Source organism: Pelodiscus sinensis, chromosome 1, assembly GCF_049634645.1.
Source record: "Pelodiscus sinensis isolate JC-2024 chromosome 1, ASM4963464v1, whole genome shotgun sequence".
NCBI classification, from domain to species: Eukaryota; Metazoa; Chordata; order Testudines; family Trionychidae; genus Pelodiscus; species Pelodiscus sinensis.
Genome location: NC_134711.1, coordinates 125,116,879 through 125,130,889, shown reverse-complemented (window position 1 = coordinate 125,130,889; position 14,011 = coordinate 125,116,879). Strand labels below are relative to the sequence as shown.

The 14,011-nt window shown below is 43.5% G+C and overlaps 1 protein-coding gene across 1 annotated transcript in view; it reads right to left on the bottom strand.

Moving 5' to 3' along the window:
- PPARA (peroxisome proliferator activated receptor alpha) overlaps window positions 1-9,534 on the bottom strand; it is a 37,511-nt gene extending 27,977 nt beyond the window's left edge. The window contains 4 exon segments of the mRNA XM_025187026.2: window positions 1,527-1,687; window positions 9,322-9,413; window positions 9,415-9,492; window positions 9,494-9,534. Coding sequence (XP_025042811.2) covers window positions 1,527-1,687; window positions 9,322-9,413; window positions 9,415-9,492; window positions 9,494-9,519 — 357 coding nt within the window. The 5' untranslated portion in view covers window positions 9,520-9,534.
- Window positions 9,535-14,011: the final 4,477 nt, after the last annotated feature.

Sequence of the window (14,011 nt, the reverse complement as noted above, 5' to 3'; positions counted from 1 at the left end):
ATCTCTACTGTGACAAAGCTCTGGCCTTGCCACAGGGATCATTCACTTCTGGGTCAATAGCGTTTGCCTCAGAGGCACGCTGTGACCCTCCACATAGCCTCTTGCCTTTCACTAGAGGAAAAAGTCACAGCCTTCCTAGCCATGCTCAGCCAGTCAAACAGGTTTGGGGTGAATCCCTCTTTAGTACCAAACTCCCTCTTTAGGGAATTACCTCCATAGTGGTACAGGGAAGGGTGGGGGGGGGGGGAGAGGGGGAAATCCAGGCCTGCCCTCTGCTCCAGGTTCCAGCCCAGGGACTCTAATGGCACTGTCAGATAATAAATTTTCTACCTCCTAAGCTTCAGCTTTTCCCTGAGTCCCAACCAACTCCTCCTAATACCTTCTTCCTGGTATCTAATACCTTCTTCCTGGTACCTCCACAGCACACTTCCTCACTCCCAGTCCTTAACTCCCCAGCCTTCTCTGAAGGGAAGCTTTTTCAAGCAGTCTCTGAATGGTTCTTAATGGGCTGTAGGTGAGCTAATTAGACTCTCTTTTGCTTTAAGCAGGCTCCTAATTGGTTCCAGGTGTCTAATATGATTGCTCTCCAGCAGACCCCGCTGTGGTCACTCAGAACAAAAAACTATTTATCCAGTTGCCTTTATATTTACCCTTCAGAAGCTACTGTGGCCAGCTGGTCTGGGTCTGTCACACTAAAAAACTGCTACTCAATGCTATGTCATAAGACACTTTTGATATGTGAAGCAAGATGTTGCAGTGCCAGCAATTCATGAAGTACCACATTTGATCATGATCTAGTTATCTTACCGCTGGCAGGATTACAAATCTTCAGGTTTGAGACTAAAATTATTCTAACAATTCAACAATATTAATCCCCAAATTCTACATCTGAACCTTATTATCTGAACCCAAGAGATTAAGGTTGAGTTCCTGTAACATTTTGTGAATGTTTTAAAGTTGCTTCACTTTCTCAAATCCTGTCATGTGATGTAGACAAAATGCAAAACTAGACATAAAAAATAAAAAAATAAAACCTTTATGGTCATCTATCAAAGGCTAATGATAAGCAGGTTTGCCTTCAAGACCATATACTGGCTCCAAATTTAATAAGGAAGACACTGTACTAAAAGTCATTCAGGTAGGATGGAGTGATGATGAGCATTCATGATTTGTTCACGAGAAATATAATGGAAAATTATCAAATTCACATGACTCCCATAGCATATTCTCAACACAAATGAAACACTAATGGAGCAATTTTGTAATCCCTTTTAAATTAATTTCAATCTCAAAAGATAACTAGTTCTTGTCAACTGCTTTTTCTTGAGGAAGTTCTAGTATCAAATTATGATGCCAGACAAAAGTACTTCTTGAGAAGATCACAAGTGACTGTATTACTTAAAATTACATTTTATTTTTACAACTAGACTGATTTTAATTAAGCATTTACAAAGCAACTGTTTTTTCTTCAGATGAGCCTGTAAATAAAACAACATGGCATAGGCCATTAAAAAAATCAACTGTACCTTACAACCTTCACAAGCATGTACTCCATAATGGAAGCCTGAAGCTTTATCCCCACAAATTCTACATTCAATGTTTAATGCTCCACTGGATGATTCATCTATGCTATTTGGAACTGTGGCAACATTAATGGATGAGGGACTTGATGCTGGTGAAAGGGTGTCTAAAAGAAAAAGGAACACTTCATAAATTCTGTACTATTAAAATCAGTAGCCATTCTGTGCTACATTTCATCCACATAGGAAAGAGTTTATTTTAAAAGCCTGAAATAAAATAAAAAAATCATTAAAATGCACTATTCATTTAACAGTAACAAATCTGCTTGAAAAATAACTCATGTAGCAATTTTAGTACTACATTAACAGTGTAGCAAACAAATGCAGGGTCTGTACTGTTAATGTCAATGATGATGCACACACAAAAGGAGATGAGAGAAACTAACTAAAGGAAGACACTACTCAGCTAAGAGCCAGAGCCAAAGAAGTTGTAGTGATATTTCAACAACAATTCAATAAGTACACTCTGTTTTAATAAGCACCAAACATTTTAGGTACATTCACAATTAATTTAAATGTACAGAAAAACTGGAATAATTTAGACAGTGATCCAAAAAGCATCAAACTAACGCTTTGAAATAATGAGTATTTTCTAAATCATGATTATTTCCTGTTTGCAATGGATGTATTCATTATAATTATCTACAGTTATCTATTTCTCAGATGTTTTATGACCATAAAACAAAATAATTTAAAAAAATGGAAAAGTGACATTGGCCTAACAGACTGGTCCTGCAACATGAAGCAAAGCCTATGAACACACTCCTCAAACTAATATCACAATGCCCATCCTTTCTCTGTGGTAATAATCAGCACTGCTAGTCATTACGTTTTCTGCCCAGGATACCTCTGCTACTATGGAAAGATAGCAAGCACATGTTCCTGGTTAAAGTTCCCAAGTCAGTTGTGCATTTAAGCAAATGCTTATCTTTAAGTGAGTGTATAAAGTTGTGAAATGAGGCTTACAGGATCTGATGATAAAGGGATCTGGAGTCGGCTCATCTCTGTCTAGACTACTGCGCTGTGCCAACAATCAGCTGATCGGCACAGCGTGGCAGCCATTTTGATGTAAATGAAGTGGCGATTATTTAAATCGCCACTTCAGTTCCCTTTGACGAGTACACTCATCTACATGGCTCCGTTGACGGAGCCATGTAGTCTAGACACACCCCCAGTGATCCAGTTTTATGAGATCCTAGAAGACAGAGTCCCCTCTCTCAGAAATTCATCTCTATAGGATGTCTTTGCCCAACCTTGTGTTTCTCCACTCCAATCCTGTACAATAGTGATACTGAGAAGGCAGCCTATGGACTTCCTGTGTGACCCATCAATTCAACTTAAAATGTTTAGAATTAAATTCTCAAACATTTGCCTATGACTTCCTTAGTAAGTAACTTACTTACCCTGGGTAAGCTCTTGTACAAATTAAGAACCACTTCCCGAATCTTCAGTTCTTGCAAGAACATTGGCTACAACTGATGTAGGCTACCATCTATTCTTCATTAGTGATGGAAATAGGAGTTTAAAAAGAGTGAGAGCTGGAGTAAATGTTGCAAAAAGTTGCAAAATTGAAAACAAAGCTTTTAACCTAAACTGGACAGTGGATTTTCTTATTATGCCACCTCATTTAGATGCAAAACCTTTGGTTTAATATGCCAAACCACTGTACCCATTTGTAAAATCATCAATGTGAGACACAACTTCGAATGAAAGCACAGTAACTTTACCACGTTCTATGTTTTTGGAAGTGTTGCAAGACATGACAAAACTGAAAATCTGAAGTTTTCGTATCACACTTCAAATGTCACTCACATTAATGACTGTACAGGAAAAGTAACAGCTACTTCTCTTCGGATAATGTTGGTACTAGCTAAAAAGAGGAAGTCCTTCCTGCATGTCTAACTTGTGAAGGAGTGTACGTTAGAAATGCTAGAGGAGCTTTTTGCCAGAGATAAAAACAAAGATGACATTATGAACCATGTGATGGAAGTGCCCTGCTTGAATCCATAGTCATATGGAGACTGGAGATAAACTTACGATTGTCAGTCATCACTGCTTTCTGATTTAAAAAACACCAGATAAACATCTCTTGCGGTGGATAAATCAAGCAACTTAAGTGAAAGAGCCCAGTTATTACTATTCGTTAGATTTTATGACAGTGAAATTTGAGGAAGAATTTTTATGCTTAATACAATTAGAAGCCTACAGAAAAGACCATTTTGGAAAAAAATGGTTCAGATCTTCAGAAAGCAAGCTTGCTTATTAGATAGAGGTCTCCCTATGATAAAAAAAGAAAAAGGCTTGGCTTTGCACTTGGCAGGGATCCACTTCACTGCATCGGTCACCGGAATGTCCTGTGTGTTAAGTAGTCTGGGGACTTGGAAAAAACCCCAATAGATACTATGACGAAATTACTGAACTACAACTGCTCAACTTGCAAAAGATCTTTAAAAAGATGTTGCTGCAAGTCATAAGACATTTCAGTCAAATATACTGACCTGTTGCAGCAAAATGAAGTTCACTGGTGAAGTAGAGAGCATGCATTAGAGAAGTTTTATGCGGTTCAAAAATAAATAGCTACAAGACCAATAAGGTCTGAGTGTTCCTGAAGTTTTCTAAATGATGTTCCCTCTATATCATAGGTAGTTTTCTTTACAGGTCACTTGAATGCTCTCAACTTGCATCTCCAAAGCCATTTGTCAGGGACTTTCTTGAAACAAAAAAACCCCACCCCTTTCAAAAGAATCTCAAAACTTTTCAGGCAAACTGTGTGTGTTGTTGCTACAGATGAAACTTGGATGAAACCAATGCAAGAATTCCCAAACAAGTAGATCATAATTTAAAAATGTGATTTGAGGATTTAGAACTCCAAAAGGCTTGATTTTATTTGTTCGTGATCCATCTGTTGTGTCTAGCGATGGACCTGCCCTTTTGAAACAAAGAACATTTTTGATTCAATTGATGAAGTTGCCTTTCAAATAGAAGTTGTAAGACCCCAGAGTTCAGCTGTCTTGACGGCAAAATTCAGAGAAGTGCGACTTTGTGATATCTGGACTCAATATGCCGACCAATTTCAGTATAGCCAGAATATAGCCATTTTACCTTTTAATGTTGCTCAGATCAATGTACTTCTGCAAATCTGGGATTTCTATCATAACTATTATAAAAAACCAACACCATTATCACTGGACAGATGAGCATCTTCCCCAATGCATACACCTTGTCCTGACTTCCTACAAATCACTCTTAACAAAACTTGCCAAAGACTGTCACTGGCACCTCTCCTATTAGAGACTGTCACAAACACAGGCAACAATGTTGACATACAAACTTTGTTAAAAGATAGAAACACTAATACTCATGTTCCAATCAATTTTGGTCTTTATTGACAGCTGACATCTTGTTTTTCTTCAATTCTGTCAACCTTGCACACAAATGGCCCACCTCAATATAAAATTCTTAAGTCAGCTCATGGGTATATCTCAGTGTTTCCCAAATTATGGTCCGTGGCCTGGTAGCGGGCTGCAAAAATACCGGGCCTCAGTGTGGTTGCCGGGTTGTTCTGGGCTCCCAGAGTGCCCATGTGGCACTGGGTCCGCCAAGCCCTTGGCCGGCCTGGGCATAACCTGCAGCCCGATGTTCTGGCTCCGGGCAGAAATGTAGCTATCAGAGGTCGGGGGGGGGGGGGGGGGGGAGGGAGAGGGAGGAGAGGAGGAGAGCCGGCCACCAGAAGCAGCACTGGACAGGGGAATTGGGACGGGCTTTGGAGATTTGGGGCAGGGGGCAGCCAGCAGAAGTAGAGCTGGCCGGGGGGTAGGGGGCTGACGGGGAGGAGTAGGGGAGAAGCGGCTGCCGGAAGCAGGGCCTGCCTGGAGCATCAGAGCTGGCTGGGAGATATTGGGGGGGCCGGCAGAAGCAGGGCTGCCGGGGAGCGTGAGGTCAGGGGTGGGGAGCGCGAGGTTGGGGGTGGGGAGCTGGCTGGGAAAGATGGCGGGGGGGGAAGAGAGGGAGGAGGAAAAAAGAAGCGGCAGCCGGAAGCAGGGCTGGACGTGGGCAGCGGGGCTGGCTAAGGGAGATTGGGAGAAGTGGGGGAGAACTGGCTGTCCGGGAGGGGGTCAGGGGAAGTGGGGCTGGCCAGAGGCGCAGCGGGGGGAGCAGGAGGGCAGCAGGACTGACCCGGCCATACGTAGATCTCGGGGTGCTGCCCCTCCTCCCCCCCACAAAGCACGAGTGAGTCCAGCCTGGGGATTCTATTGTGCCCCCCCCTCCCTGAACCCTCTCGAGTAGTTGTGAACTGGCTGGCTAGTAGACACACTCATGCAGCCTGAGCACATTTACCAGCCAGGCAGTTTGAAACTACAAACTGATACATCTAGTAATAATAAAACGTACCTAATGAGAAAATACCAGACATGTTATATGTCTGGTATTTTCTCAGTTTGTTTTTTGTGTTTATATTTTCGGGCTGCAAAAAACAGTACTAAAAAAAAAAAAGGTTCCAACTAAAGTAAAAGTTTAGGAAACCCTGGTCTAATCAGCTTTCTGTCGGTCTTATACTCCATTATCCAATCTATATTCTTTAACTTGCTGGCAAGAATATTGTGGGTGACCATATCAAAAGCTTTGCTAAAGCTGGCACTGGGGGCTTTGGGAAGACTAGAAACAACTTATTTGAATACTCATCATTTGATTAATGAATATGCAAATATGCAAATGAATGTTACCAGTCCTCCAAAAGTTCATGAATGGATTTACTGGTCCCTGTGTCAAAAAGTTTGGGAACCCCTAGTATAACTAATTGAGTATCACTGCTCTAGAACCTACACTCCAAACTTGAAATTTTCTGAAGATAGAAAGATTTCTTATATATTGTAGTAGACTGTATGATTTTACCAAATTCAGAGTGGTTTTATTTGAATAGATACGTTAAAACAATTACACAGATGTAGGTCAATGGATAGGTTAATAAAAGGCTGACTCAGAACTCTTGCCAGTTTGTATTGCCACAGTATTGACAATTCCTACAGCTTCAAAAATCATGACTCAGACCCTCCCCCCCCCAAAAAAAATAACATGATTAAAAAAACACCCTAGATTATTTTTATTTGCTTTCTAGATTTTGAGACTTTGGGTTTATGTTTTCCATCTTTTGTTTGCAACCAGGAAGGCTATGAGAAACTCCCCCCCCACCCACAACTCAGGCACTTTTAAAAATAATAAAAGCTGACATTCTCATCTAAGTACAATACACCAACAGCTGATCCTAATATCACAAGACTTGCGATAAAATCATGATGAGTTGACAACACCATGTCACAAACTCAGTCCTGTTAAGTCTCTTGTTATGGCCAGAAGGATCCTATTTTTAATCTGCTTTATAAACTATTCCAGCATGGAATTTGCAGAGCTAACGAGATATTCTAAACTGCATCCATAGGCTATGGGCTATTTTTGTTAGGATTTCAATGGCAAATCGCTTTTGCTCTAGGTTACATCTCTGATCAGAGTCTACCAAGCCATCCAAATGACACTGGGCAACACTCTTGTATCTCTCTCTCTTGCCACAGGAACAAGTGTGCAGCGGCCCCAACTGCCACCCTCCACTCAGAGAACAGTAGATGGGTAGGGTTGCCAGGAGTCTGGCTTTGAACCGGACAGTCCAATATTTGAGCTCTCTGTTTGGGAAACAAATTGAGAAAACATAAATGTCTGGTATTTTCTAAATAAGATGTAATGTAGATTGTGATTTAGTGTCAAGTGTGTCCGGTATTTCTGTTGAAACAATCTGGCAACCCCACAAAGGGGTCAATGAAGAGCAAGGAGAAGCCAGAGCACTCCTCTGTTGACAGCAAGAAACAACCATCCAAGGGCAAGAAGCAGTCAGCAACAGAGGAACAACCCAGCCACAATAAATTTGTTACTCTTCTGTTCTGGTAATCAGAACATTTACTCACATTTATGATATTTATTCAATAGATAAGTTAGGAGATTAATTCATTTGCATAAACGTGCCTGATTTAGCACCTTCAACATTAAGATTTGCTATTTCAAACTCTATTCTAAAGTAAATTAATCTTCATCGTCTTGTCCTCCAAAACTGGTAAAAAGTATCCCATTGTCACTGTACAGGCAGTCCCCAACTTACGCGGATCCGACTTATGTCGGATCCGCACTTACAAACGGGGCTTTCTCGCCCCGGAGTTCGAGGTAGCGGATTGCTACCTGCGAGCTCCGGGGCGAGAAAGCCCCGTTCGTAAGCTGCTCCGGTGCCCCTGGTCTCCTGGAGAACGTCTCCAGCAGACCAGGGGCACCGGGCGGGTTCCCGTGCTTCTGAGGCTTTGCCAGAGCAAAGCCTCAGAAGCACGGGGAACCGCCGCTGCTGCCGCTTCAGTCCGGGTGCCTGTGGTCTGCTGGGGACCGTCCCCAGCAGACCACAGGCACCGGGACTGAAGCTGCAGCCGCGGCGGGGTCCCGCGCCTCTGAGGCTTTGCCAGAGCAAAGCCTCAGAGGCGCGGCACCCCGCTGCCGCTGCGGCTCTGCTCCCCGTGTCCCTGGTCTGCTGGGGGGGGGGGCGCAGCTAGTGTGCCCCCCCACAGCAGACCAGGCTTTTGTTTTGGACCCTGGGGCAGAGCAGCTGGGGCGCTGCCGATTGGTCCTGCAGCGCCGCTCTGGGCACTACTGGACCAACCTGGCAGCAGCCCAGCTGCTCTGCCCCAGGTCCTGATTCAGCCGCTGCTGGTCATTTTCAGCAGTGGCTGAATCAGGATGCCTGTGGCAGAGCAGATGGGGTGCTGCTGGGTTGGTCCAGTAGCACCGAGGAGCGGCGCTACTGGAGCAACCCAGCAGCACCCCAGCTGCTCTGCCCCAGGCGTCCCCAAGTCAGCTTCTGCTGAAACTGACCAGCGCTGACTACAGGAAGCCCGAGGCAGAGTTGCTCTCCCCCGGGCTTCCTGGAATCAGCTGCTGATCAGTTTCAGCAGCAGCTGACTTGGGGACACCTGGGGTTCTTAAGTTGATTCTGTATGTAAGTCAGAACTGGCAGTCAGTTTCAGCAGCGGCTGAATCTGGATGCCAGTTCCTACTTACATACAGATTCAACTTAAGAACAAACCTACAGTCCCTATCTTGTACGTAACCCGGGGACTGCCTGTACTCGATAAGTAAAAATGGGACAGAATAACCTTAATGCCAGCAATATATTCCTCAATTGTATTTTTATATAATCAAAACCTCACAAAGTCAAAGATCTGAGGATTAATGGTTCCCCCCCCTTAACTATTATGTTACTTGTTTCAAGAGAAAAAAACAACATGTTAAATTAGGGCATTTTGGAGAGGCAAAAAGTTACAGATAAACCTTTTCACTGCGTTCTAACAACTTTTTAGGAGTTAGAATGGGGAAAAATGGTGTACACTATAAGTAGTCAAAACATTTTATTTTAAAAGGAGAACAAACTTGTACAAAACAAGCCAAAATACTTTTATCCCCCAGGTCAACCAGTTAAACTAATAAAATAATTTTAAATAAAAAATTGTGTTTTAAAAAAATATTTTTTCTAAGGAATAACACTTCTCAGGAATTTCAGGTTGAAGTTACTTATTAAAACTATAAACAGCGAAAAGGTTTTTCTTCACTGTGATCTATACATCTGAAACAACTGTTGTAAAGACAGGATATGCTTAGGTCAATTAAAAATACATCTTCTCAACTGATAACAATTTACTATATTCTACTCTCTTACCTGTAATGACCGATCCCTCAGATCCTGGACCATTTCCCAAAGAATGGAGCTCTGTTACGCTTAATGCTCCAGAACTATCATCACCAATAGATAGAGAAGTCCTGTATGTTTTCCATGACTTGTAGGAACTCTCTAGATAAGGGGTTTCTGAGATCATCCTCCTCTAAGAGGGCAAAGCTGGTTTTCCGTGTCCACCATTTAATCCTCATATCAAACTGCTAAAAAATAAACATATATATATTAAGATACTACACATATATTTAGAGTCTCTATGAACTGAATCAATTACATACAGCATATAAAATGCATGAATCCATAATATGTAGTAAAATATTTTGTACTAAAATGTTTTTTTCAGAAGTACCATGGAAAATGAAACACTGAAGAGATGGTAAAAATCCCCATAGGTTGCCACACAAAAGATGATTATGGCTAAGTAAGGTCGATGCTACCTTCTCTCTCTCCTACTACTGATAGCGGCAAATTACGTTTCTGTAGCAGACAAGCATTCCAGCCTGAATTTTGCTAGTTAAAAGGCAAATGTCTATGAATAAACCTACAAATTAAGAGTATGCATCAAAACACTTTAGTGATCAGTTTATCCACAGCTATTGTTTGATAAGAATCAGAAGACATGCATCAGGTGCTCTCTTCATCCCTCCCAAATTGGTTCAGTATGCCCTGTGATATCACAGGCATTACAACTTTGTCGTATGGAAGTATTGCTCACACTGGGTTCTGTGGCTCCGCTTCTGATCCACTCTCTTTCTCCTCTCTCCCAGTACCTCCTAAGGCCTGGGGCTAAGGCAGGCTCCCTACCTGCCCTGATTCCATGCCACTCAAAATGCTGGCGAGGTCCCTGCAGCCCTTATGTTCAAGGGCAGCCAGGGAAATTGAGAGCACTGACCTCGCCTGAGTGCCAGTTCCACATCTCCCAACTGGCCAGGAATCAGGACCAATGAGAGCTGCTGGGAACCATGACCAATGTGTGCTATGGGGACAACAACTTTTGGCGCACTCATGAGCCTAGGTGCTGCAGGAACCTGATGGCGGCTTTCAGGAGGTGCAGTAAGTGCTACCAGGACACTGCACCCTGAATCCCCTCCTGCTCCCACAACACCCTGCACCAGCCCAGCGTCTCCTCTGGCACCCAAACTCCCTCCCATAGCTCCCCCGTGTATCTCCTCAATCTCCTGTTCCACCTTGGAGCTCCCCTTCTGCAACCCAAACTCCTCATCCCTGGCTCCATCCCAGTACCTGAACCCCCAGCCACAGCCCTCAGATCCCTCCTACATGCTAAGCCCCTCTCTCAACCCAATGAGAGTGAGTGTGGGAGGGCAAGTCTGCGGGAGAACGGTTGGAGCAAGTGTGTGTGTGTGGGGGGGGGGGGGGGAGAATTAGAGAAAGGGCATGGCAGGAGTGGGGCCTTGAAGGGGCACAGGTTCTCCCAAAAAAAGTTTAAATCCAAATGGGGGTCCTCAGTTTGCTATACTTTGAGAACCGACCTGTGGTATAAAAATCACCAGGAAATAACAAGCCACATTAATTCAGGATGCAAATATGCTGAAGTCAGTGAAGTTACCTTGGAATAATCTCACCACAATGTACGCAATACAGAATACAAATGCTTTCTAGAGCTAGTTTTAATTGACCTATTGCAATGTAGTTATACACTTCAAGAGAAATATATACTTTCTTTGAAGAACCTTTGTCCTCAGCAGTTTGAAGGAGGATGCGTTCTCAAGAAGAGAAAAATTTCACATTTTAAAATTTTCTTTAGTTGAATCTGCCAAAAAAGGAAACAATGGCACATATTGTGTAATGTTGCTACTCATTCCAAGAAGTACTGCTGCTAAAAGAAGCTATTCTTTAAGGCTGAAACTATACTTTTAGCTGCATTTTTTTCAACTGGTGTAAGAACACACACAAACGCAGAATGCCTATGCACTGAATGTGCCAGTTACAGAAAAGCTTTGACATTTACAAATACCATATTCTTATCAATTTTTACCTCTTCTAAGTTTGAGAACATTTTGATAGGACAGCAAATTAAGTTTTAACACATACCCAATGCTAAAATCATTTGCTTATTTGGCATTGTTTAAAGTTGCGAACAGAGGAAGTTACTCACCTTGATGCAATAATGACAGTTTTTCAAGATGTCCCCCCCCCATGGGTGCTCCACTGTAGGTGTCAGGCTCGTCCCAGGAATTTTGAGTAGCAGTAGTCAGCTGGAGCACGCATGCGTGGTAGACGTCTTGCGGCATTAATGCTGTTTTGCACACGTGTGCAGTCCAATTCCAGCCAGTTCTTGTCTACTTGAATACCTGAAAAAAATGGAAGTGAAGAACAAGAGACCCCGGAGTGGGGAGGAGGATGGATAGTGGAGCACCCATGGGGACACACATCTCAAAGAACCGTCATTACTGCACCAAGGTGAGTAACTTCCTCCTCTTCTTCAAGTGACGTCCCCTGGGGTGCTCCACTGTTCTGTTCTGGAATCATGCTTTAATTGCTGTTGAAAGCACTGCTGAGGCAAATGAGGAGTCCGCAGCCAAACGGTGCACAATCGCATAATGCTTCATGAAAGTTGCATTGGATGACAATGTGGCTGCATGACAGATGTCTCGGAGGGGAACTCCTCTAACAAAGGCTGGGGATTTAGCTACAGCTCTTGTGAAATGAGCTTTGATTTCTGTTGGAAGTGGCTTATTGCGTATAGAATAGCAAGTGGTGATGCATGAAACTATGAGCTTAGCAATGTCTTGAGATGATAGTGCTTCGCCCTTGGAGCGATCGGCTAAGGAGATCAGTAAGAGTTGCATCTTCTGGAAGGCTCGAGTGCTATTAATGCAAAAGGCAAGCGCTGTTAGTAAGTCGAGGGAGTGGAGGGTTGTCTCTCAAGGAGAGGTATAGGGCTTGGCATAAAAGGAAAGGAAGGTTCAAAATGTGGTTGTGTAACTAGGTTGAGGACCAGGTCCAGGCTCTAGGATGGAGGTGGAGGTCTGTGAAGCAGATTAAGGTTACTCAACCCCTTTAGGAACCTCTTTGTAGTTGGGTGGGCAAACACAGAGTTTCTGTCCATAGAATGCCAGAAGGCCATAATTGCCAGGAGGTGTACTTTGAAAGAGGCAATAGCTAGTTCTGAGTGTTTTAGGTGGAGGATGTATTCAAGGATTTGATGAGAGGGTGCTGCATATGAGTCAATGTGTGTGGTGGTGCACCAGGAGATGAACCTACACCACTTATGGAGGTAAGTAGAACAAGTGCTGTGCATCAAGACCTCAACCTGTGCAGAGCAGAGATCTTTAGATGTGCAGAACCAATTAGGAATCAAGATGTTAGGTGCAAGCTCCGGGGCTGAGGGCGTAGGAAGATGCCCCAGTCCTGGGTCAGTAGATCACGGAGTTCAGGAAGGGCATATGGTGGGTGCAGAGACATTTGGTGAAGAAAAGGAAACCAGGGCTGGCGAGCTCAGGAGGACGCTATGAGAATCACCGTGGCCCCATCTTGGTTTGATCTTCGAGGACCCTGGGAATAAGCACGATGGGAGGAAATGTGTATAAGAGGGGACCTTCGCCCCCAGCTGAGGAGAAAGGCATCTCCTAGGTATCCCTGACCAATGTCTGCTCTTGAACAGTAATATCAGCACTTTGTCTCCTACAGAAATACAAACAGATCTATTAGGGGAACGCCCCAGAGATGGAAAATATGTTGGAGTATATCCTGTCAAAGTTCTCACTTGTGATCCGGTACAAAATGTCTGCTCAGGGAATCTGTGGCAGCATTGATGATGACAGTAAATAAGATGCTATTAGAGTGATCTTGTTGTGAATGCACCAGTTCCAGAGGTGCACTGCTTCTGCACAAAGGGATTGGGACCAAGTGTCCCCTTGGTGATTTATATAGTACATTGTGGCAATATTGTCAGTGAGTATTTTGACCACGGTGCTGTGAATATGCATCTGGAAAGGTCTGCAGGCGTTGAAGACCATCCTCAGTCCCAGGATGTTTATGTGGAGAGCTGTTTCTCATAGGCTGTGTCTAGACTGCAGGGTTTTTTCAAAAAAAGTAGCCTTTTTTCGAAAAAACTTCACCTGCATCTAGACTACAGCTGCGTTCTTCCGAAATTAAATCGAAAGAACGCGGCTTTTCTTTCGACGGCGGTACTCCTCATTTCACGAGGAAGAACGCCTTTTTTTGAAAGTGCTCTTTCGAAAAAAGGCATTCTTGAATGCAAACAGGGCTTTTTCGAAAGAGCATCCAGACTGCCTGGGTGCTCTCTTTTGAAAAAGTGGCTTGCTTTTTCAAAAGTACTGCTTGCAGTCTAGACACTCTTTTTCGAAAAAGGCTTGCAGTCTAGACGTAGCCATAGTGATCATCATACTTGGACAGACATGCTGTCCATGTGGGCACCTTAGCACAAGGGAGGCATTTGTAGTGGGCAGAAGGTTGAGGCTGATGAAATGGCACTCCTGCAAAGAAATTGCATGGTTCGGTCCACCATCTGAGGGCAGTTCAACCATCAGATGGTGGGGTCATCCTTTTGTGGACTTTGTGCCTTGTCGGAGTAAGCAGATGCTATCCAGTGTTGAAGGTAGTGGAAGCATAGTCGTGGACTACATAGGTTGTGGCTGCCATGTGGCAAATCAGTTGTAGGCATGTACGTATCAGAACTGTAGAGCTTGTA